At 52.2% G+C, this 21,743-nt stretch overlaps 1 protein-coding gene across 1 annotated transcript in view; it reads right to left on the minus strand.

Annotated features, from left to right (window-relative positions):
- The window catches only part of EPHA10 (EPH receptor A10), a 46,771-nt gene that overhangs the window by 8,415 nt on the left and 16,613 nt on the right, over positions 1-21,743 (minus strand). Inside the window, exons 4-9 of the mRNA XM_069875335.1 lie at positions 15,503-15,658; positions 14,193-14,534; positions 6,218-6,342; positions 3,079-3,241; positions 1,435-1,543; positions 1,112-1,167 (exon numbers count right to left, since the gene is read on the minus strand). Of these exons, the coding sequence (XP_069731436.1) occupies positions 1,112-1,167; positions 1,435-1,543; positions 3,079-3,241; positions 6,218-6,342; positions 14,193-14,534; positions 15,503-15,658 (951 nt within the window). The remainder of the gene's footprint in view (positions 1-1,111; positions 1,168-1,434; positions 1,544-3,078; positions 3,242-6,217; positions 6,343-14,192; positions 14,535-15,502; positions 15,659-21,743) is intronic.

A 21,743-nucleotide genomic window follows, 5' to 3' on the forward strand; every position in this document is an offset into this window, starting at 1 on the left:
GCTTTGAGGTCCCTTCCAACCCAAACCATTCTGTGATTCTACCCAAATTGCCTCCATTCTCAAGACCTCTAGGAGAAAGAATTCTAATAATGACCAACAGCCATGTTCCAGGTCCCTTTGACTGGCAGGACAGGCAGCAAAACACCTCCCACAGGTGCCCACCATCTGCTGCAAAGAGAGACCCTGCCAGAAGCACATCCAGGAAGCCACAAGGAACCAGGCTGACCTGCTTACAGGAGCCTTTGCAAAGCTCCAGAGGGGAAACAACCACCCTAATTCACATTTCCTGAACAAAACCAGCCAAAACTATGGTTCTGCTGCTTGCTGGGCACCTGCTAGAGCACTGCCACATTTCATTCTCTCCCTGGGCAAGGCAAAGACAACTATAGAAGTTTTGCACGAGCTAACTGGCTTATCCAGGACCAGTGTAGGGGCAAACAGCAGAGCCCTGTTGGCCTAGGGAAGATGTCCCACCACACAAGGCTTCCTCCTTCCACCTCAGCTCCATTCTCCTTCCCAAGACCAGGCAGCTGCCCTGCACAGAAAACCTTCGGCAAGCCCTCAAGGGCAACTCAGCAGGACGAGGCCCTTCAAAGCAAGGTGGAAGGGTCAAAGCTGCATCCGAGAAAGATGCAGGCGCTGCTGCTTCTGAAACGGTTCAGGGAGCAGAAGAGCATGTGTGCGCTTCACGGGCATATGCCAGGAATCAAAGAAACTCATCAATCCCGACATCTGAATTTCCTTTGGCAACCGTTGTCTGTAAAATTATTGCTGCTTCATAATCAAGAGTAGCCCCAGAAAACAAAGCTGTATTCTCACGTAGCCGTCTGTGGAACACTGACAGAATAATTCATGTGCTCCATGGAAAGCTGAAAGCAGCCGCATTTCCTTTGGCACGACCCGTGTGCGGGAAGGACGGACGCTGGCTTATGAAGCTGTCAAGCCCACCGACCCCAGAGAGCCTGGTTGTGCTGAGCCTCTTCTCTGGGATAATGTGGGATGACAACACTTCAAAAAGCAAAGATTCAGGGCTGCTTTGTTGGGAACTGGGTTATAAACAGCAATAGATACAGGCATCTCCACACAGCCACGGCGGCCAGGCTTCACTTACAATGGAAATAAAGCTCCTCGTCCCCGTCCTGGCTGGCTTTGCTGTACCCACACTGTCTGCAACGAGAGCGAAGATGCACATCGTTAGCTGGGCAGCAGCTTCTCGCTGGTATAAAAGCCTCGAGGCACAGTGGTCAGGACCGAGTCCAGCCCCGTGGCACAAGGAGCCAGCAGGCAGTTCAGCCCAGTTCCAATGCTTAGAGCTCGCGCTGGCCCGTGTTCCCAAGAGCTCAAGAGCTCCCAAGGCTTCACATTGTCCCTCCTTCCTACCCCAGTCCCAAATTTCCTTGGTTGGTGCCCCAGCTCAGTCGTGGCTCCACTCACCTCCTCCAGACCATCACACCGATCACCATGGACACCAGCACCATCAGCGCCGCGATGGCCACCACCACGATGATCAGGACAGGGTTCTTCTCACTGGAAGCCACTGTCACTGCGAGAGGGAAGCAGAAGCAGTTGGCAACTCATTGTGGAGACGATCCAAGGTATGGGGCAGCCCCAGCCGCTCCTCCCTGTGCCCTCCAGCAAGGCTGTGGGATGATACACCTGCAGCGCCAGGCTGCTTGTCACCATCCTCATAGCAATTCACATTCTGATCCAGTTCTAAAAGCTCAGACAACGTGCAGGGCAGCATTGCAGGTGTGGATGGAGCAACGCCAGCGCTGCCACATCGGGCTCCTGGTTTTGTTAATCAGCGCTGAGGAAAGGTCCCTGTTTATCAGAGGGACGTATTAAAATTTATGGCTTACAAGTAGTTTTCCTTCATCACGTTAATCCCTTCCCTTCCTGCTTTTGCAAACAGGGGTATGAGAAACCTACATTCTACATAAAATTTTTATTGACTTCAATTCATACTGAAAATGTCTTCTGTGTGGCAAATGGATGCAATTTAAAGCCCTGTTAAACACAATCTGTGAGAGTCGTACTGAGCCAACCATCTCAAGGCTTTCATTTCTGGCCAGGGTGGGTTATTAAGCTGAAGCCCTACCATCTCTCCAAGCCCTCTTTTAGTCAGTGAAATCAGATGCCTCTGAACTATCGTTATGAATGGAAACTGCAACAAGGAAAAGCCCCAGAACATAACATTGATGCTGGCTGACCGTATGCAGCCAAGCGTCTAACAAGCCAACTGCCTCGTGAGCCAGGATGGCCGCAGGGGTAAGAAGTCATGTCCTCTTTGGGGGACATCCAAGGCCAGCTGGATCTGCAGGCTGGTCTTGTCTCCTCTGCTGCAGCCACCTTGTCCCTGCAGCGCCTGCTGTGGGCTGCAGAACTTCATAGACCCAGGAAGAATTGTGCCCTCAGCAGTTACACTGGCAAGGACTGACACTTGCCCCCTTCCAGCACTTGTTTGGTGGCCCCATAAAAGGGACCTGGTGAGATTTGCTCCAGCAGCTGCATTGAGAAGAGCAAGGGCAGACACCTCCAGGCCAGCAGCAGCAGCCTTGTGAAAACCAAATAAGAAAACAAAAATAAAAGGGCTGGAGCACCTCCCTAATGAGGACAGGCTGAAAGAGTTGGGGTTGTTCAGCCTGGAGAAGAGAAGGCTCCGAGGAGACTTTAGAGCAGCTAAAGGGGCTACAAGAAAGCTGGGGAGGGGCTGTTCACAAAGCCTTGGAGTGATAGGATGAAGGGCAATGGGGATAAACTGGAGAGGGGTGGATTTAGGCTAGACATAAAGAGGAATTTCTTCACTGTGACAGTGGGGAGGCTCTGGAACAGGTTGCCCAGGGACGTTGTGGCTGCCCCATCCCTGGAGGTGTTCAAGGCCAGGTTGGATGGGGCTTGGAGCCCCTGATCCAGTGGGAGGTGTCCCTGCCCATGGCAGGGGGGTTGGAACCAGATGATCCATAAAACCAAGGGCTTCTGGGCAGGAGCAGCAAGCAGCAGCATCCCCACGACTCTGCTCAGAGAGCCTCCTGTCTGCAGGTGGGTGTGTTAGAGACCACGAGCCTCACCAACACTTACACTCCGCCAGCGTCTCCACCTCGATGCTAGGGCTGTAGTTTCCATAGTCTGGTGAGGAAGATGTCCGGATTTGGAAAATATAGAGGGTGCCAGGCTTCAGGTTATTGACCGTCACGGCTGTTGATGTGGTTTTCACAGTTGAGTAACTTTGATCTCTCTGATCCTGTGGAATAATGAGATACCTGAGATGCAGCAGGACTGACAGCTGCGCCACGGAGCAGGCACAGCACGGCTGCATCTCCCGCTAGCCTCTGGGGCCCATCAGGACACTCTATCTAAACATAAAACCTTCAACAGAAAGAATACATTTCTGAGATGTCTCATTAATAGAAATTACACAGAAAGGTCACATGAAATGGCAGATGGAGCCAGATGACGTGCTATGAAGACAGAGGGAGGACGGGCTGCCCCACACTGCAATTTCCCTCCTGCCTGTCCCCACACCGGGGCTGCTGGCACTGTCCGGCCCCATCCCACTCCCCCCTTACAGCTGTTCAAGCCCTGGAGTAAATGAAACTGTGTTCAGTTGTGGGCCCCTCACCACAAGAAGGATGTTGAGGCTCTGGAGCGAGTCCAGAGAAGAGCAACGAAGCTGGGGAAGGGGCTGGAGAACAAGAGGAGCGGCTGAGAGAGCTGGGGGTGTTTAGGCTGGAGAAGAGGAGGCTGAGGGGAGACCTCATTGCTCTCTCCAACTCCCTGAAAGGAGGTTGTGGAGAGGAGGGAGCTGGGCTCTTCTCCCAAGGGACAGGGGACAGGACGAGAGGGAATGGCCTCAAGCTCCACCAGGGCAGGTTTAGGCTGAACATTAGGAAAAATTTTTCCCAGAAAGGGTCATTGGTCCCTGTCAGAGGCTGCCCAGGGAGGGGGTTGAGTCACCTTCCCTGAAGGGGTTTAAGGGACGGGTGGACGAGGTGCTGAGGGACGTGGTTTAGTGTTTGATGGGAATGGTTGGACTCGATGATCCAGTGGGTCTCTTCCAACCTGGTGATTCTATGATTCTACGAAACATGGATCAGCACACACTGAGTATTCAAATCTGGCAGCTGGGTTTGCCAACAGTCCTGAGCCCCAGGGTATCTTTCACCTGCCAAGAGACCTACAGACCCCTCTGCTTTGACTACAGGAGAGCACGATGGGAGCCCTGCTCCTGCAGCGGCTGCTGGAAGTGAAGGCAATGCCAGGACCAGTCGTGAACTCCTGCTGCCAGAGCAGCACATCCCTGTGCCTCTGCTTCCCGTGGTTTGCAAAGCAAAACAAGCCTCAGCTCTCACAAAACTTCCCCTGCTACCATTGCAGATTATCTTCTCGCTCTGTCTGGTTCTTCTGCCCAAACTACCCAGAAAGAAGATGATGCTGGTGTCGCCGCGGTCCCAGACTGGGGTTATCTGAGGCCACTTTGCACCAAGAGCAGGGTGGCCTCAGCATCAGCCCCCACACACGTGCTGCACCCTCCTTACGCCCAGGACCAGCCCCAAGGAGCATCTCAGCCCTGTGACCCATCACAGCAACCATTCATGGCGTCGCTTCCCAAGCTGCAGATGTTGCTGTGAAATGTATTTTCCATTTGATACACTTCCCCCTTGAACCTCCCTAGTTAAAGCACTTCTTTAAAAGCAAAGATTAGGAACCGAGCTGCTTTTTGTGTCAGCACCAAGAGCCTCATTTCAGTGAATAATTGCTGAAGTACAGTTTGAATTCCCTACCCAAGCAGGACGTTTCCCCATTTCACACACCCCGAGTATCTTGTTGCAGCAGCCCATTTGCAGCAAGACAGAATTACTGTCTCAGGCTTTGGCGTTCACCCTCACCCACAGATGCCTCCTTTCAAATCTATCAGATGCTGAAAATCACATTAATATGAATCAGCTTCAAGGTAGCTTGTTTCTAAATACAGAATGCCAGCGTGTCACCTGCACAGTTTGCCTGACATGTAATCAGTTTCATAACGAGCCTGAGCACACGCAGATAAGGTAATGTGTGGAACTGTGTCATAAACGAATTTATTTTGATGGAGAGCATTGTCCCCATTCTCTGCTCGCTGGTATTTCTTCTAAAGTTCTCAACTCGCCGCACCCATCAAACAGCAGCGATTTTTAAAATGAAGAGACTGTCCTAAAAATCAATCAGAGAATCACAGAATGGTTTGGGTTGGAAGGGATGCTAAAGCCCATCCAATTCCACCCCCTGCCACGGGCAGGGACACCTCCCACTGGATCAGGGGCTCCAAGCCCCATCCAACCTGGCCTTGAACCCCTCCAGGGATGGGGCAGCCCCGACTTCTTGGGGCAACCTGTTCCAGGGCCTCCCCACCCTCACAACAGAACATTTCTACCTAAAATCTCATCTCAATCTCCCCTCTTTCAGCTCAAAACCGTTCCCCTCATCCTATCCCTGCACTCCCTGATCAAGAGCCCCTCCCCAGCTTTCCTACAGTCCCCCCAGTGTTTCCTTGTGTCCCCCCCCACTCACAACTCCCCAAAGACATGGGTTCAGTGGCCCTCAGTCCTAAACCAGTGAAGACCACGAGGTCCAACACCTCCTCAGGGAGCAGCTATGAATGTAGGTGTCATCTCGCAGAAGATTTAGAAACCCCATATGGTTTAGCAGTCCCTGTCTAGCTGGCTAATGGCAGGCACCCAAACCTCAGATTTCCAATGTCCTTGAAAAAAAAGCCATCCAATGCATAAATAAAGAAAATAAAAGAATGAATGAAGATTATTAGCTTTACTCCTTCTCCAAGAGAGATGTCAACATTAGGACTGGATGAAATCTTACTGCACAGATGGGCGAAAAAAAAGCAGCAGTTAACAGAAACGCTACAAATAATCACAATTTCCAAAAAAACTTGCATAAGCAGATTGCATAACACTGTGGGAGAGGAAAAGACCTCCCTGGTCCCGCTTTGAAACGCTTCTCTTGCTTTCAGGTGCCAATAAAATCTTCACACCACCACCCTCTGAAGACACGTACTCCCCGCCTTTTCCCTCCCAACCTGGCTGTGACCAGCAGCGACGGCACCCACAGCACCATCCACGTGTTGCTCCCGAGGGATGGATGAAGAGGGTGAAGGATGCACCCCAGAGTTGGCTTGGGAGGGCTGTGGAGCACCTGAGAGCCAGAGTCCATCTCCAGAACTTACCTTCTCGTAGTACTTGACCTCGTACTCAGTGCCATTGGCGGTCAGAAAGCCCGGCTCCTGCCATGACAAGGAGACGCTTTTCTGCTCCACTTTATCTGTGCGGATGTCGGTGACAGATGTCGGTGCTGAAAAAGCAGAGGAAAGTAGAGGGTGATCGTGGTGCTGCCAATAGCAAAGCATCCCCCCAGCCCACAGCCTCCCTCCTGCCAGCAGCAAAGCATCCCCCTGGTCCACAGCCTCCTTGTTTCCAATATCTGAGCATCACCCTGGTCCACAGCCTCCTTGTTTCTTGGTCCACAGCCCCTTCTCCCAAGGGACAGGGCACAGGACGAGAGGGAATGGCCTCAAGCTCCACCAGGGGAGGGTCAGGCTGAACATTAGGAAAAAATTTTCCACAGAAAGGATGATTGGGCACTGGCAGAGGCTGCCCAGGGAGGTGGTTGAGTCCCCTTCCCTGGAGGGGTTTAAGGGACGGGTGGATGAGGTGCTGAGGGACATGGGTTAGTGATTGATGGGAATGGTTGGACTCGATGATCCAGTGGGTCTTTTCCAACCTGGTGATTTTATGATTCTATGATTCCCGCTGCCAAGCACACAGCCTGTGCCCCAGGAGCCGGCTGTTTATTATGTAGTTATTTCTAGTTAGCTCCACGCTGAATCTGCCTCCCTGGCATGCGTGCTCCCGTTTAGTCCCTCTCACTATGCAAGATGCACTTTGCCAGCTATTCCCATTTTAACCAGGTTTGGCTCCAAACGCGCTGACTCCTCCAGCAAGCGGCAGGCAGCTTGCTTTCCCCAGCTCCCTGCAGGCTCTCTGTCCAACATCTTTGCTGTGGAGGGTCTGCCTGCCTCACCCTGCTGTGCTCAGAGCCTCCTCCTCGCCGTCTCCTCCTCGGACCCCTTTCTCCTGCCATCACGCCGCCGAGCTGTGCTCGGTGCCCGTACAGCTCCTGTTGCTGACAGGCAGCTCCCCACCTGCAGACACCGTCCCAACAACCCTTCCAAAAGCCACTGCCTCCTGCACCACTGGAAAGCCAGCTGGACCTGTCAGACTGTCTGCAGCATCTCAGGAGCCAGACAAGGACGCGGCATCCCCCGGCTGCCCTGAGCAAGGCAGCCACGATGATCTGCCCATGGCCAGGGCGTGCACCAGTGAGAGCAGGGAGGAAGGGGTTGCTCGGGTCACGCCAGGACATCCCCGTCTTTGCTGCAATTCAAGACGGATGCTAAACATGTAAGTCAGGAAAATAAACTGGGTAGCTGGTGCCTTGATCATAGAATCATAGAATCACCAGGTTGGAAGAGACCCACCGGATCATCAAGTCCAACCATCCCCATCAAATACTAAACCATGGCCCTCAGCGCCTCATCCATCCGTCCCTTAAACACCTCCAGGAAGGTGACTTGTTCTGTTTTGGATTGATTAGAGAAAAAATGTAGGATTGATTAGAAAAACCGATTTCTCGGTGGCTGAACATGACAAGTGAGGTGTTCACAGCTCTCCTGGGGCAGTGCCACGAGCTGTCCTGGTCAGGAGGCAGAAAGACTCCTCTGTAGCTGAGGAGAGGATGAGGAATGGCAGAAAAGCCTCCTGTAAATGTGGCTCTGGGCTTGCCTGCCTGCCCTCTGCAGCCACCAGACCACCGCGGCTGGAAAGCAGAGTGCTGGCACAGAGAAGGGTGGTCCCTGATCCCCCTGGGAAGTGCCAGGGGCCAAAATCCAGCAGGGTGAAGGGGCTCAGGGAGCGATTCACTCACTGACTCCAGCAGCCCTGCAGCAGGCACAGGGAAATCTGAAAGGGGCAATCAGCTGATCCTAGCTTGTCCCACTTCTCCATCAAAGCAGGATGTGTGCTGGACCCTGACTATCCCATGGAGACTCCTGTGGAGAGGAACAAATCCCTGGAAACTAAACTTAAGTATCTGTGAAATTCTGTATTTATTACTTAGCTCATTAATCTTCGCTGAAGAAAAAAGCCCTCCTGATGTTTTATTCATGATATACTCCTTGATTCCGAGTCTTTCGGCTTCTGCTGAAAGAGCAGGAGAGCCCAAAGGGCAGGAGGAGCTCTGTCAGCTCCCAGCCTCTGCACGCAGCCCCCTGTCACTGACCTCAAAAACAATTCTCCAAGCAAACGCACTGGCCCCAGAGCCAACCTCTTAGGGGCTACCAAACATCCCGTGTGTGAAGAAGAGGGAGAGAGCTCACCCAGCAACACGAAGCAAAGCAGAGAGGTTATAACGCTCCCACCAGGCTGAGCAGGATGCAACCCGCAGGCAGCTGCACCCCAAAGCGTGGCACAAGCGTGTGCCCAAAGTCTGCCTCCTCCTCCTCCTCGTCCTCCTCCTCCTCCTCCTCCTCCTTGGGGACCAAGATAAACATCACGACTGCAGAGATCTTTGCAGGCACCCATGGAGTGAACCCATCCTGCTCACCACAGCCTGCAAGGCACCTCCCAGCTTTCAGACCTCCCACACGTTCAAGTCCCTTCCAACTCGAACCATTCTACTATTCCATGGTTTTTTTAGCCCACGCTTTTTGCAGAAGGGAGGTCTGCGACTCCTCCAGCACCGCAGTCCCGTGGTGCTCACGGTGCTGCCGTCCTCCTCTCCCCAGTCCATGGGACACGTGGACAAGGGCCAGCGCCAACAGCACCCGCGTGTGGCATCGGTTCCCCTCCTCTGCCCGAGACCTGCTACCCCACTGGTGCCACCAAGGAGCCCCCTGTCCCTTCGAACACCAATAAGTACAACTGAATTTGCACCACTTCGCCTATTTTACTCCAAATTGCTCCTTATTCCCACTTAATCCAAGCCAGCTTTAGGCAGCACAGGCTGTAGTACAGCTGAGGAGGGGCTCCTGACCAGGGAGAGCAGGGATAGGATGAGGGGGAACGGTTTTCAGGTGAAAGAGGGGAGAGGGAGGTGAGATCTTAGGCATAAACATTTTGCTGTGAGGGTGCGGAGGCCCTGGAACAGGTTGCCCCAAGAAGTTGTGGCTGCCCCATCCCTGGAGGGGTTCAAGGCCAGGCTGGATGGGGCTTGGAGCCCCTGATCCAGTGGGAGGTGTCCCTGCCCATGGCAGGGGTGGGACTGGATGGGCTTTGAGGTCCCTTCCAACCCAAACCATTCTATGATTCTATGACTTGCTCTTGGGGCAGAGTAATGAGGATGGTTGTCATATGTAAGAAGGGTTTCGATAAGATGAGAAAAAAAGAGAAATACTCTCGACTTCCTCCATCAGTCTCACAATCACAGCCTGATCCACGGGCGCGCTCGCAGCTCTCCCCACCGGGACAGTGGGTAATCCTCACTCTGAGCCCATGGCCTCTGCATGAGCGCACACCGCTAGATGTTTAACAAACCAACAAGCGATCCAGGTGGCTGAGGCCAGCCTGACACTTGACTTGGGTTTTGCTCCTGTAAACCAACTTAAGTGCTTCTTGCTGTTCTGTGTGTTTCCCATCAATAAAATATCACACAGATGCCCTCTTGTATCTGTGAATCTCGCAACCGGACTGAAGAGACCTGAACAAGTGGTCCTGACTGTTAACAAAGCCATCAGGAAAAATCACACTCACTTAGCAACGGGGTGTAGAGCAGAACCCATGGCACATGCCTCAAACATGTTTAAAAGGGATTAAAGAAAACCACACAGACTATAAAGCATCTCACACTGTGAAAAAAGATGTGTTTCCCATCAATATTTTAAGCTCTCCTAACATTGCCTCTGTTCCGCAAAAGCAAACATTAAATTATTCACCACCCTGCCTGATTTTATAAACTCCAGTCCATCATAAGGGGGGTTGCTCCTCTTAATTAACCAGTGTAGCAGCAGAAAAGGCATAAAACCAGCTGTGGGCAGCGTGTGCCTCCACGGAACAGCCTGCTGTGTCCGACACCAGAAGGGATCAGGGAGGGACAACTCCCTGCTACTACCTGAAAGGAGGTTGGGGTGAGGCGTGTGCTGATCTCTTCTCCCAGAAAGCAAGTAGGATGAGAGGAAATAGCCTCAAGTTGCACCAGGTTTAGACTGGGTATTAGGCAAAGAGCCTTTACCGAGAGTGGTGAAGCAGCTGAAGAGGCTGCCCAGGGCAGTGGTGGAGTCTCCATCCCTGGAGAGGTTCAAAAAATGTGTAGATGTGGCACTTTGGGACATGATTTAGTAGGCACGATGGGGCTAGGCTGATGGTTGGACTAGACAATCTTAGAGGTCTTTTCCAACCTTAACGATCCTACGATTCCCCATATGGGGTGAACGACACTAGGATGGAGAGGACTTGCCATCACCCACGAATGCCTCTGCCACCCTGCAAGGTGGCACCGCTCATGCCAGGAGAACTAATCTTATCACCAGCTACAAACGTCCCAGCACAGAAAACACACAGGGCGCCAGCCCAGGCAAATCCTGCTCCAGGATCTTCCTTTCCAAAGCAGAGAGCAGCTCCATCAGTCACCACGCAGCTCTCCTAGGTCTGGTTCTCCCTGCAGGAAGGAGCAAAGACCTGGTGAGCACAAACCCTCGCCCTGCAGCCAGGCTGATGTTGCTGCACCCACAACCAGCAGGCGCAGAGAAATCTCCTTCAGAGGACCTAATTCAGCACGAACCACTTCTCCACAGCCTCAGAAAGGAGAATGCATTTCAACACCGGCTGCATTATTAATCTGCAACAGATTTAAAAGCCCTTTAAGATAGGAACCGATCCCTGCAGGGAATATAAATGACATCGTCCCAGAGTGTACATTTACATAGCTAATGCAGCTCTACTCCTGCAGGTAAACAGCTCCGCTCCCTCCTCAAACACTTTTATTTAGTCCCACGCTGGGGCCAGATTAGAAAAAACACAGTATTAATTTTGCCTCCCGCAGACTAAATAGCATCTTTTCTTTTTCCCTTGCAAATACAATGAACCACTGCTAACTCGCTCGTGTCACTCCTGAAGGGGAAGGGCAGTGCGAAAGCTGCACTCAGGGCTATATTTAGAGGAGCAGGGATCTGACAGCTAAATAGGGTCTTGTTTCTCTGTTTAATTTTTCCTCAGAATTTGTGTACCTGCAGTCAGAGCTTCCCTGCTGCTGCGAATGACTCGGAGAGCAGCACATCGCAGCTGCCAAGGAAGCCAACACTGCTTCAGACAGTCCTGAAGTCTCCCTTTCTCCTGATGTCTGTCCCCAACTGGCACTTCTGATGGGTTTCCATGCTGAGGAACTCCAAGGCTTAAGACTCACTGGAGACAGCACACACCACAGAGTGTCCCCACACGTTGCCTGTGCCAGCTGCAGCTGTGTCCCACCCGCACCACAACCAGCCAGAAAAGCCACCTCCCCATCCCTGGAGGGGTTCAAGGCCAGGTTGGATGGAGCTTGGAACCCCTGAGCCAGTGGGAGGTGTCCCTGCCCATGGCAGGGGTGGAACTGGATGGGCTTTGAGGTCCCTTCCGACCTAACTCATTCCATGATTCTATGATTCCATGACCTTCTTGCCCACAGTGCCAAAGCCAGAGGAGCCGAGCCACCTGGGCACCTGGAAAGGAGCAGCTCCAGCCTGGCCTGGCCACTGGAGGGGACACCTTCGGCAGCCAAAAATTTAAATGTTTTAAGAAGCTTCCTTAGCCTCAGCTGCTCAGCTGATTCTGCGCCACCATCTGCATCCGGAGACTTGACAGCTCAACAAGAGACATTGATTTTGAACAGATTACACGATTAATTATGCCGTATTCTTTATGCGAGTTTCAGTTCCTTCAGGAATACGCAGCGTTGAGTAAGGGGCTGAGATTCCCACTCACCCAGAAGAAAAGCTGGGTTAAACAGACAAACAGCTAAGGCCTGGGTTGGGATGATGGACTTGTTGCTTCACGCCCTACAGAGGATGGGGCACTCGCTGCCTCTTGTCCCCAGCTCAGCCCCGAAGCTCCAGGCACAGAGGCAGCTCCTGAGCACCAGCCCCTCTGCCTCTCCCAGGCAGGAGCCTCTGGAGGAACAGCTCGTTATTACAATCATAGAATCATTAATGTTGGAAAAAGACTTCTAAGATGATCTAGTCCAACCGTCAGCCCAACACATTATTAGACCTTGTTAAGCTCACCCCTCCCTCTCTTTTACTCTGGCTCAGGAATAGCCTGTGCTCAGGAGACAGAAGATCTCCCCAGAGCTAAATCCATCCTCGAACAGCAAAGATCCTAATGAGGAATGACACCTCCACCGAAGAGCAGTCTGCGGCACAGCATCCACCCAACGCCGTCACTGGAATTGTTACAGAGGGGAAGAGAAAGCAACAACAGGCGCAAAAAAAAAACATTTGATCAAGCGGTGGGAAAATTATTTATAACAAGATCAAAGTTTAATATCTTCAGATGAAATTGTTGGCCAATTCCTGCCAAAAGGTACGCGAGGATCATCTGTCTCCATTAACTGTGGCTTGGCAAAGGGTTTTCACGCAAATTAATAACGCAACCGCAGAGGAACAGACAAGGACACAACAAGCCAGCGATGATTTTCCTTTGGCACAGCTAACAGTTGAGGAGGGATCAAACCCCTTTGGAAGGGCAGGTTGGGTGCTCGCTTCCCTTTCAAGTAAGGGAGCAGATATATGAAACATGAGGTGGAAGAGGACACTGAGAGTAAGAAACTGCCACAGACCAGTAGAGAAAAGACAAAATTGATGGTTTTGTTTCCAAAGCCAATCAGCGAATTATCTATTTTAAGGAGGGCTCTTAAAGAATGGGATGAAAATGTTGCTTCTTTCAAGGTACTTTGTTGTGATTTGTAAATTCAAACGGTAGCCGGATGACAGAGCAGACTCATCCCTGCAGAGCCCAGGCTGTCACCACGCTCGCTGCCACCCGGCTGTGAGCCAGCAGAGCACCATGAGAGACTACCGGGCCAGGGCTCCTCTGGCAGAGCCAGCTCCTCATCTCCAAAACCCCCAGGATTGTTGCAGGATGGTCTCCCCTTCCCGCCTGTGCTGCCTGCCACTGCTGAGCACCACGTCCCTGCCAGTGGGACAAAACCAGAAGAATCATAGAATCACCAGGTTGGAAAAGACCCAGCAGATCATCGAGTCCAACCATTCCTATCAAACACTAAACCATGTCCCTCAGCGCCTCGAGAATCCAGGCTCTGCCCATGGACAGTGCCCACACCCCTCCAGACACTGCATCCTCCCATCACCAAAGCCACAGACACAGCCAACAAGCAGAACCATCCACCATGGAAGTGACACATAGAATTGTAGAATCATAGAATCACCAGATTGGAAGAGACCCACCAGATCATCGAGTCCAACCATTCCCATCAATCACTAACCCATGTCCCCCAGCACCTTGTCCACCCGTCCCTTAAACCCCTCCAGGGAAGGTGACTCAACCCCCTCCCTGGGCAGCCTCGGACAGGGACCAATAACCCTTTCTGTGAAATTTTTTTTCCTCACGTTCAGCCTGAACGTCCCCTGGTGGAGCTTGAGGCCATTCCCTCTCATCCTGTCCCCTGTCCCTTGGGAGAAGAGCCCAGCTCCCTCCCCTCCACAACCTCCTTTCAGGGAGCTGGAGAGAGCAATGAGGTCTCCCCTCAGCCTCCTCTTCTCCAGGCTAAACACCCCCAGCTCTCTCAGACGCTCCTTTTGTTCTCCAGCCCCTTCCCCAGCTTTGTTGCTCTTCTCTGGACTCGCTCCAGAGCCTCAACATCCTTCTTGTGGTGAGGGACCCAGAACCGAACCCAGGATTCAAGGTGCGGTCTCACCAGTGCCGAGTCCAGAGGGAGAAGAACCTCCCTGGCCCTGCTGGCCACGCCGTTTCTGATCCAAACCAAGATGCCATTGGCCTTCTTGGCCACCTGGGCCATTGCTGGCTCATGTTCAGTCACTGTCAACCAACACCCCCATAAGCATAAGACATAAGCATAAGACAGTGCAGGCAACATCGTCTTGGTGCAACAGGGATGGACACCATTCATTCGCCCGCGTTCTGCACCAGCCATACCTGCGAGGCCGGTGGAGACGTTGACCTCGGCGTACTGCTGCCCCGAGAGCGGGCTGACGCCCGAGACACCGTTGACAGCCGCCACGCGGATGGTGTAGTTGACATGAGGCAACAGGTTCACCAGGGTGACGGTGCGGTCCACGAGCCCCGTTTGCTGCGGCACGAAGCCGATGCCGCTGCCGCACTGCTCACAGCGGCCCCGCAGAGCCGCCGGGCACCGGCCACACCACAGGCTGTAGGTCAGGTCACTCCGGCCACCCGCATCAGCAGGGGCGCTCCACTCCAGGACCAGCGAGGACTGTCGCAGGCTGTAGATCAGGTTCCTCGGGGCAGAGGGTGGACCTGGAATCATAGAATCATAGAATCATTAGGGTTGGAAGGGACACTAAAGATCATCTAGTTCCAACCTCTCTGCCATGGGCAGGGACACCTCCCACTGGATCAGGGGCTCCAAGCCCCATCCAACCTGGCCTTGAACACCTCCAGGGACGGGGCAGCCACAACTTCCCTGGAAAACCTGTTCCAGTGCCTCACCACTCTCATGGTGAAGAAATTCTTCCTTACATCAAGCCCCTCTCCAGTTTATACCCATTGCCCCTCCTCCTATCACTCCAAGCCCTTATGAACAGCCCCTCTCCAGCTTTCTTGTAGGAAGCAGAAGACTGTTGATGCACGGGTGATAGGAGAGCTGGGTGCTGCCCGGGGAGGACGGCAAAGCTGCGGGTCCTCTAGGAGCAACAGCACCGGTGGCAGAGCAAGGGACACCCTGATGCCCATGGTGGGAGTCGCAGCTCACACAGCAGGCGAGAAGTTCCAGGCTGGACCCAGCACCTCCCCAGGGTTCAGCTCCAAGGGGTCCAGGGGCTCCGTCACTGGATCCATGCCGCCCAGCTCTTGAGCAAAGCAGGAGGGTTTCTCTTTACTGTGCAGGCAGCTCTATGGCATCCATCACTGATGTAGCTGAGGTCCAATCCAATTAACTAGAGGCCATTCAATTAAAATCTGTGAACTATATTGACTAAATGACTGTGCCCTGGTTTTAGCAGGGAGTCTGCAAGCCCAGCCACACATCTTATCAGGTTGCAGCCTCAGTCTGCGTGCTTCATGGTGTAGGGACAGTCCCTCCATGCCCTCCCCACCATAGACAGGGGTGCCCAGCACATCTCCCCTGAGCCAGGACCCTGTGTGAGAAGGGGGACAGCTTGGACAACCTCCCAAGCCCCCTCCTGGCTCTGCACCACAGGACAGACGCGGCGTCTGGATCCCCATATCCTCACATAACCAAGAGCCGTGGTTTCAGCGAGACATACGTGTGCAGGAGGCAGATGGTGGGTCTGACGGGGACCTGGAGTAGTTCTTCTGGCACGAACAGAACGTGGAGGCTTCTTCATGCGTGAAGCTGTGCTCAGGGCACGGAGAACAGAGAGGGAGACGGTGGGAAAGCTTGTAAAATCCAGGAAGGCAGGCTGGAAAGACAAAGAGAGGGAGTTACTTCAAGAACATCACCTGGTGAATAGGGGGCACGTTTGATGACTGCATTTCCCCATTGCCTGGGACAATATTTCCCTGTTACTGGTCAGCAGATATTATTCTCCAAGCTACATTCCCTGTATGATCCTGGCACCAAGAGTGCTGGTGCCTTTGGTTCGACCCAGAAGGGACACTCAGGTGCTGTAGCTTCGCACCGACTCTTTGTGGGACTCTTTCAAGGGGCTGGAGGAATGATGAGACATCAGCTGGAGCAAGACATGAAGGAAGCTGGAGGTTCTGAGTGGCATAGGGTTTAAAGTCAGGTGAGCAGAGCAGAAATGACACAGGAGCCACAACAAGACTCAACCACAACCCCGAAGGGAGAGGAATATGGAAACGGAGAAGTCGGAGACCTCATCAGTCACCAGTTTCGTCTACAAACCCAAGCCACAGGGCCATATCACTGGCAGCTACGGCTTTATCACTGTGGATTATGCAGCAGTCACTGTGGGCAATGAGGTATGTACTGAAGTTGAACAACAGTAGTATAAATTTGCTTTTATAGGTCAGACACAGGCTTCCCTTGTCCTTTGAAAAGTACATTTGAAACACAACAAACAAGTAATTCACATGCTGGTCAAGGATTTGCTTGATGTTTACTACAAGCAGCAATACCCCTGGCAGGACACCTAGAAGCTTGTTCTTCATGACAGACTTATTACCTTACAAAACAACAAAACAAGGCTGCGAAACTCCATAAAGCAGTTTGCAACAGCTTCGTTTTGACCCTACGACACCTGAAAATGAAGCAGCCTGCAAACAAACTGCAATTGCTGAGGGTTTGAAGGCGCTGGGACAGGCGTGCCCCGTGCCAGGTCCCGTCCCCAGGGCTGGTAGCCCCTCTGCGCCGAGGGGTCACCCCCATCAGGGCCAGGAGTTTATCTCAGATGGATTTCAAGCCAAACAGAAGCACTCATGTTTCACTTGGCTTCTTCGTCTTCTTGGTGTGGTGCTGCCGCCTGCTTATCCCTTCATCAGGTCCCCAAATATTTAAACTTAATCACTTGTAACATTCCTAGATGAACAACTCCACTAACGCAGCTCCCTCTCTTATCATTTTTAAGGAGCTGGCTGCTGAGACTGTCCCTTTTAAAGCAGATTATTCCAGTGCACTCGGGTTCATTAATTTTTAGCGTGATATAAAACTGGCAGCTACAGCTGTGATCTGAGGACAAAGCACTCGACACAGCACAGGGCGGGGAGGATCCTTCCCTAGGACACTGAGAATGGGTGAGCATTTAAGGTTTTTTCATCTACCACAAGGTCTTTAGAAATCCAGTGTTCTCTGGTGTCCCACAAAGAGAGACCGCAGCGCTGTGGCTGACATTTCACAGAATCATGGAATGGTTTGGGTTGGAAGGGACCTCCAAGCCCATCCAGTCCCACCCCTGCCATGGGCAGGGACACCTCCCACTGGATCAGGGGCTCCAAGCCCCATCCAACCTGGCCTTGAACCCCTCCAGGGATGGGGCAGCCACCACTGCTCTGGGCAACCTGTTCCAGGGCCTCCCCATCCTCACAGCAAAACATTTCTGCCTAAGATCTCATCTCAATCTCCCCTCTTCCAGCTGAAAACTCTTCCTTCTTGTCCTGTCCCTGCACTCCCTGATCTAGAGCCCCTCCCCAGCTTTCCTGGAGCCTCTTTCAGCACTGGAAGCTGCTCTAAGTTCTCCCCGCAGCCTTCTCTTCTCCAGGCTGAACAACCTTAACTCTCCCAGCCTGTCCTCATACAGGAGGTGCTCCAGCTCTCGGATCATCTCCGTGGCCTCCTCTGCACTCGCTCCAACAGCCCCATGTCCTTCCTGTGTTGAGGACTCCAGAACTGGATGCAGAGCTCCAAGTGAGTTTTCACAAGAGTAGAGTAGACAGCTGGAATCTCCTCTCTCGCCCTGCTGTCCCACTTCTTCTGACACAGCCCAGTTTGTACTCCCCGTGGTCCCTGCAGCCCCTGGCCCCTGGCACACAACACACAGCAGCTTGGCAGAGCCGGGAGCAACGATGCACATGAGATATTTTTGCTCGCCTTACATAACAGATACAGCCTTTCAAGAGCTTCTTAAAAGCCCTGCTCCTTGCCAGAGCAGACGTTGCGCTGTCGGGTCACTCCGTGCAAGCAAAGCCTGCAGAAAGGCAACAGATTTCCCCTCCTCACACCCATTCAAGCCATATCTAAACAATGAAGAGAGACTTTCTTCTATCTGGAATGGAAATCGCAGCTTTCCAACTGATGCAGACTCAGTGTTCAATTTCTATACCAAAACTGAAGAGTCAAGTTGTTAAAACGGAGAATAAAAAACCCAAAACTTTAAAAAAAAAACAAAAAAATGAGGGAACGCAAATTAACAGATTATTCCTGGGCTTCTCTTGGCTGTGGTTTCCAGCTGAACTGGACAAGATGAAGCATTTCAGCACACGCTGCAGCCACTCAGACACAAAGGACAGACTCACCAGTAGGCTCTGGGGACCAAGCTGGACATCAAGATCCCCCCAGCAGGCACCAGACACACACACAGGAGTTTCTGACCTGCCTGAGCTGCTCACAAAGTTTCCACCTGCTGAGATAATCCACATGCCAGAAGGGCCTGATGCTCTTTCTGGCTGCAACAGGAGCCCAGACACCTTCACCAGCTGCCAGTGCCTGCTGGACCGCTGGAGCATCCTCTCCTGAGAGGGGCTGGAGGAGGGATTTCTAGGAAATCTCATGTTTCTAGGAAGAAGTAGTGACATTTGCTCCTTGATCCTGCAAACCCTCAGCACCAGCTGCTGCCAGTATGGGACTGGAGAGCTTGTGGTTCCGTATTCACCTTTCCTGTCTCACAGCCTGCATGCTGCAATACCAGATGAAGCTAACCTTTAAAAGCACGGGCTTGACAACACAATAGAGAAGCTAGATTAAGCTAGTGAGCCAAGATGCATAGTAAATATCATTCTCTACCACAGGTGCTACATAAAACTGGAAAAACTAGCTAATATTTACATTACTCCCAAAACTTTCAGCTTCTTCTTCATATTTGAGAAACCAAACCAAAATTACTGTTACATTCATAGAATCATAGAATCATAGAATCATAGAATAGTTTAGGTTGGAAGAGACCTTAAAGATCATCCTGCAATGGGCAAGGACATGTTCCACTAGATCAGGCTCCAATAATGGAGACGTAGTTTACTTTTTCCTTTAAATGGACAGCACCGACCACAACATAGGGCAGAAATACCTCCAGTGGGTCACTAAAGATCCCAACAACCTGTGTGCACAGCCCCTTCCAGAGTGCAGAAGGCTGAGAGCATGGAGGAGGTGACCAACTTTCAACAGAGAAACCCATCAGGAGCACTGAGCACATAGAGGTCTCTGCTGAAAGCCACCAACAATGAGCCAAACACACGCTGTGCCCACCCCAGGGACGCAGAGAATCATCAGACCCCTGGATCCCACAGTAGTCGCATGCCAGGGACAAGGTTTGAACTTCACCAAACACTCAAGCAGCTCCTCCTGGCTCCAGAGAGGTGAATCCAGTGCCAGGACACACAGAGACACCTCCTCCTAGAGCCTAGAGGACACAAGGACGTGCACATCCCAAAAGAGAGAGGGGACAGCAGCTCCGGGGCTTCAGTTCTGCACATCAACTTCAGCCTCCGTATGTGGCAGCTCCAGCTCATCCCTCCCTGCGGGGAGACGCCTGTCTCGTTACAGCATCAAAGTCTGAACACTGGCGCGAGATTCCTCCTCGCACCCTCTGTCAGGCGGAACAGAAAAATCAATCTTGTTTACAAACTTGATGGGTCCTGAGCACTAACCCAAAGCTCACTGCGCCGTTCCTCCGAGCCCGACAGTCACATCCATTTGACATCTCATCACGGGAAACAGAACGCTTTCAATTAGAAGCATCTTTCAGGCTGTTCTTCCCCAGTTTCTAACAACTAGGAGTAAGTTTACAAGTGTCTGCCAGAGGTACATCAGTTAATAACCATAGACTCATAGAATAGCTTGGGTTGGAATGGACCTGGAAGGTCATCCAGTTCCACCCCTGCCATGGGCAGGGACACCTCCCACTGGATCAGGGGCTCCAAGCCCCATCCAACCTGGCCTTGAACCCCTCCAGAGATGGGGCAGCCACCACCTCCCTAGGCAACACGGGCCCGTGTTTCACCACAATCAGCATAAAAAAATTCTTCCTAATATCCAGTCTAATCTCCTCCTCTTCTAGTTTAAAACCATGACTCCTTGTCCTATTGCTACAGACCCTGCTAATAAGTTTTTCCCCGTATATCTTATCCCCTTTAAACACTGAAAGGCCACTATAAGGTCTTTATAGAGGTCTTCTCCAAACTGAACCACCCCTATTCTCTCAGCTTCTCTTCACAGGGGAGGTGTTCCAAGCCTTTGATCTGTGGCCTCCTCTGGAGTCACTCCAATAGATCCACGTCTTTCTGCTCCCAAAAGGGTCTGAAACAGCTCAATTTGCGTTTCCCAGAAACAAGGCAGCACGAGCGCATCCCACGAGGAGTCTGGGCACAGCTCAGCCCCTGAGCTTCCTTCTTAATTTTGCTCTTTGGTTGCCGGAACCTTACACTTCAGAAGAACAAAAGCGCCCCAGAGCATGTGATGCACCATGCGCGCATCTCTCTTCTTTTCTCAGATAAACTCCCACCTTCTTCCACCTCATCCTACAAGAGCTTTTCTTGGCCCCCAGCTGGCTGAGGTTATTTCACAGCGCTCGTTTTTGCCGTGGGGATGTGACAGATCTCAAGAGATCCGGCCATCCACTTAGAGAATGACATTGTCTTTTTCAGATGCTATTTGCTAGCCTATTCCTCGTCCTCTGGTACTACCGCGACTTAGTTATTAAATAATACAATTCATTAATACACCCTCCCAGAGCCAAAGAGAAGCAGCTGGATGGGTCAGGCATTAGCTGCCTCTCTCTGGCTCCGTCATCGCTGCCCACACAAGCTGCTCCCTCTTCACCAGGCGTGCCGCATTCATTTCACTGACAGCGAGAGCACGCGTTCCCTCCTTGATAGAACACTGTATGCACACACGATCAAACCAGAGCAGAACAAGCTACATTGATTTGTGCTGCAGCTTGGCAGATTAGCCAGCGTGATGCACCCAGGGGAAGAGTTTCTCTTCCCGACTCATCTGCCGCAGCTCCTCGGACAAGAGCGGATGGCTCTATCGGGAGGAGAAGGCAACACCCTCTCTCATCGAGAGAGACGTAAGGAGAGCAGGGACAATTGAGGATGTAGAGTTGAAAAATAGATGGTTTCCTACTCAGCTGGCATGGGACAGCTTTAATGTTCCCTCCCCAGCAGTTCAGACCTCTGTAACACATGGAGTGCCTCAGAGCAGCACTGTGAGGAGCGGCTGAGAGAGCTGGGGGTGTTTAGCCTGGAGAAGAGGAGGCTGAGGGGAGACCTCATTGCTCTCTTCAACTACCTGAAAGGAGGTTGTGGAGAGGAGGGAGCTGGGCTCTTCTCCCAAGGGACAGGGGACAGGATGAGAGGGAATGGCCTCAAGCTCCACCAGGGGAGGGTCAGGCTGAACGTTAGGAAAAAAATATTTCACAGAAAGGGTCATTGGTCCCTGTCCGAGGCTGCCCAGGGAGGGGGTTGAGTCACCTTCCCTGGAGGGGTTTAAGGGATGGTGGACAAGGTGCTGAGGGACATGGGTTAGTGTTTGATAGGAATGGTTGGACGCAATGATCCGGTGGGTCTTTTCCAACCTGGTGATTCTATGATTCTATGATTCTAAGAAGAGTTTTCCTCCAGCAGCTCCTAAGCAGAACCTTCCCCTCCAGACACAGCTCCAAGGCTGCTGAACCTGCTCCTTCACCAGCAATGATCTCAACATTTTCCAAGCCACAGTTAGCCACGTGCTTAACTTTTGGCTTTAAGAATGGCAAAAGAGATTCTGATTCATCGGCAAAAAGGCATCGGGGCTTGAGCAGTTTTATCTCGTTAATTGATGAACAGTGATTAGAAGTGACTCACTAAGTCCATCAAGCAGCACAACCTGATTGC

Source organism: Phaenicophaeus curvirostris, chromosome 23, assembly GCF_032191515.1.
Source record: "Phaenicophaeus curvirostris isolate KB17595 chromosome 23, BPBGC_Pcur_1.0, whole genome shotgun sequence".
NCBI classification, from domain to species: domain Eukaryota; kingdom Metazoa; phylum Chordata; class Aves; order Cuculiformes; family Cuculidae; genus Phaenicophaeus; species Phaenicophaeus curvirostris.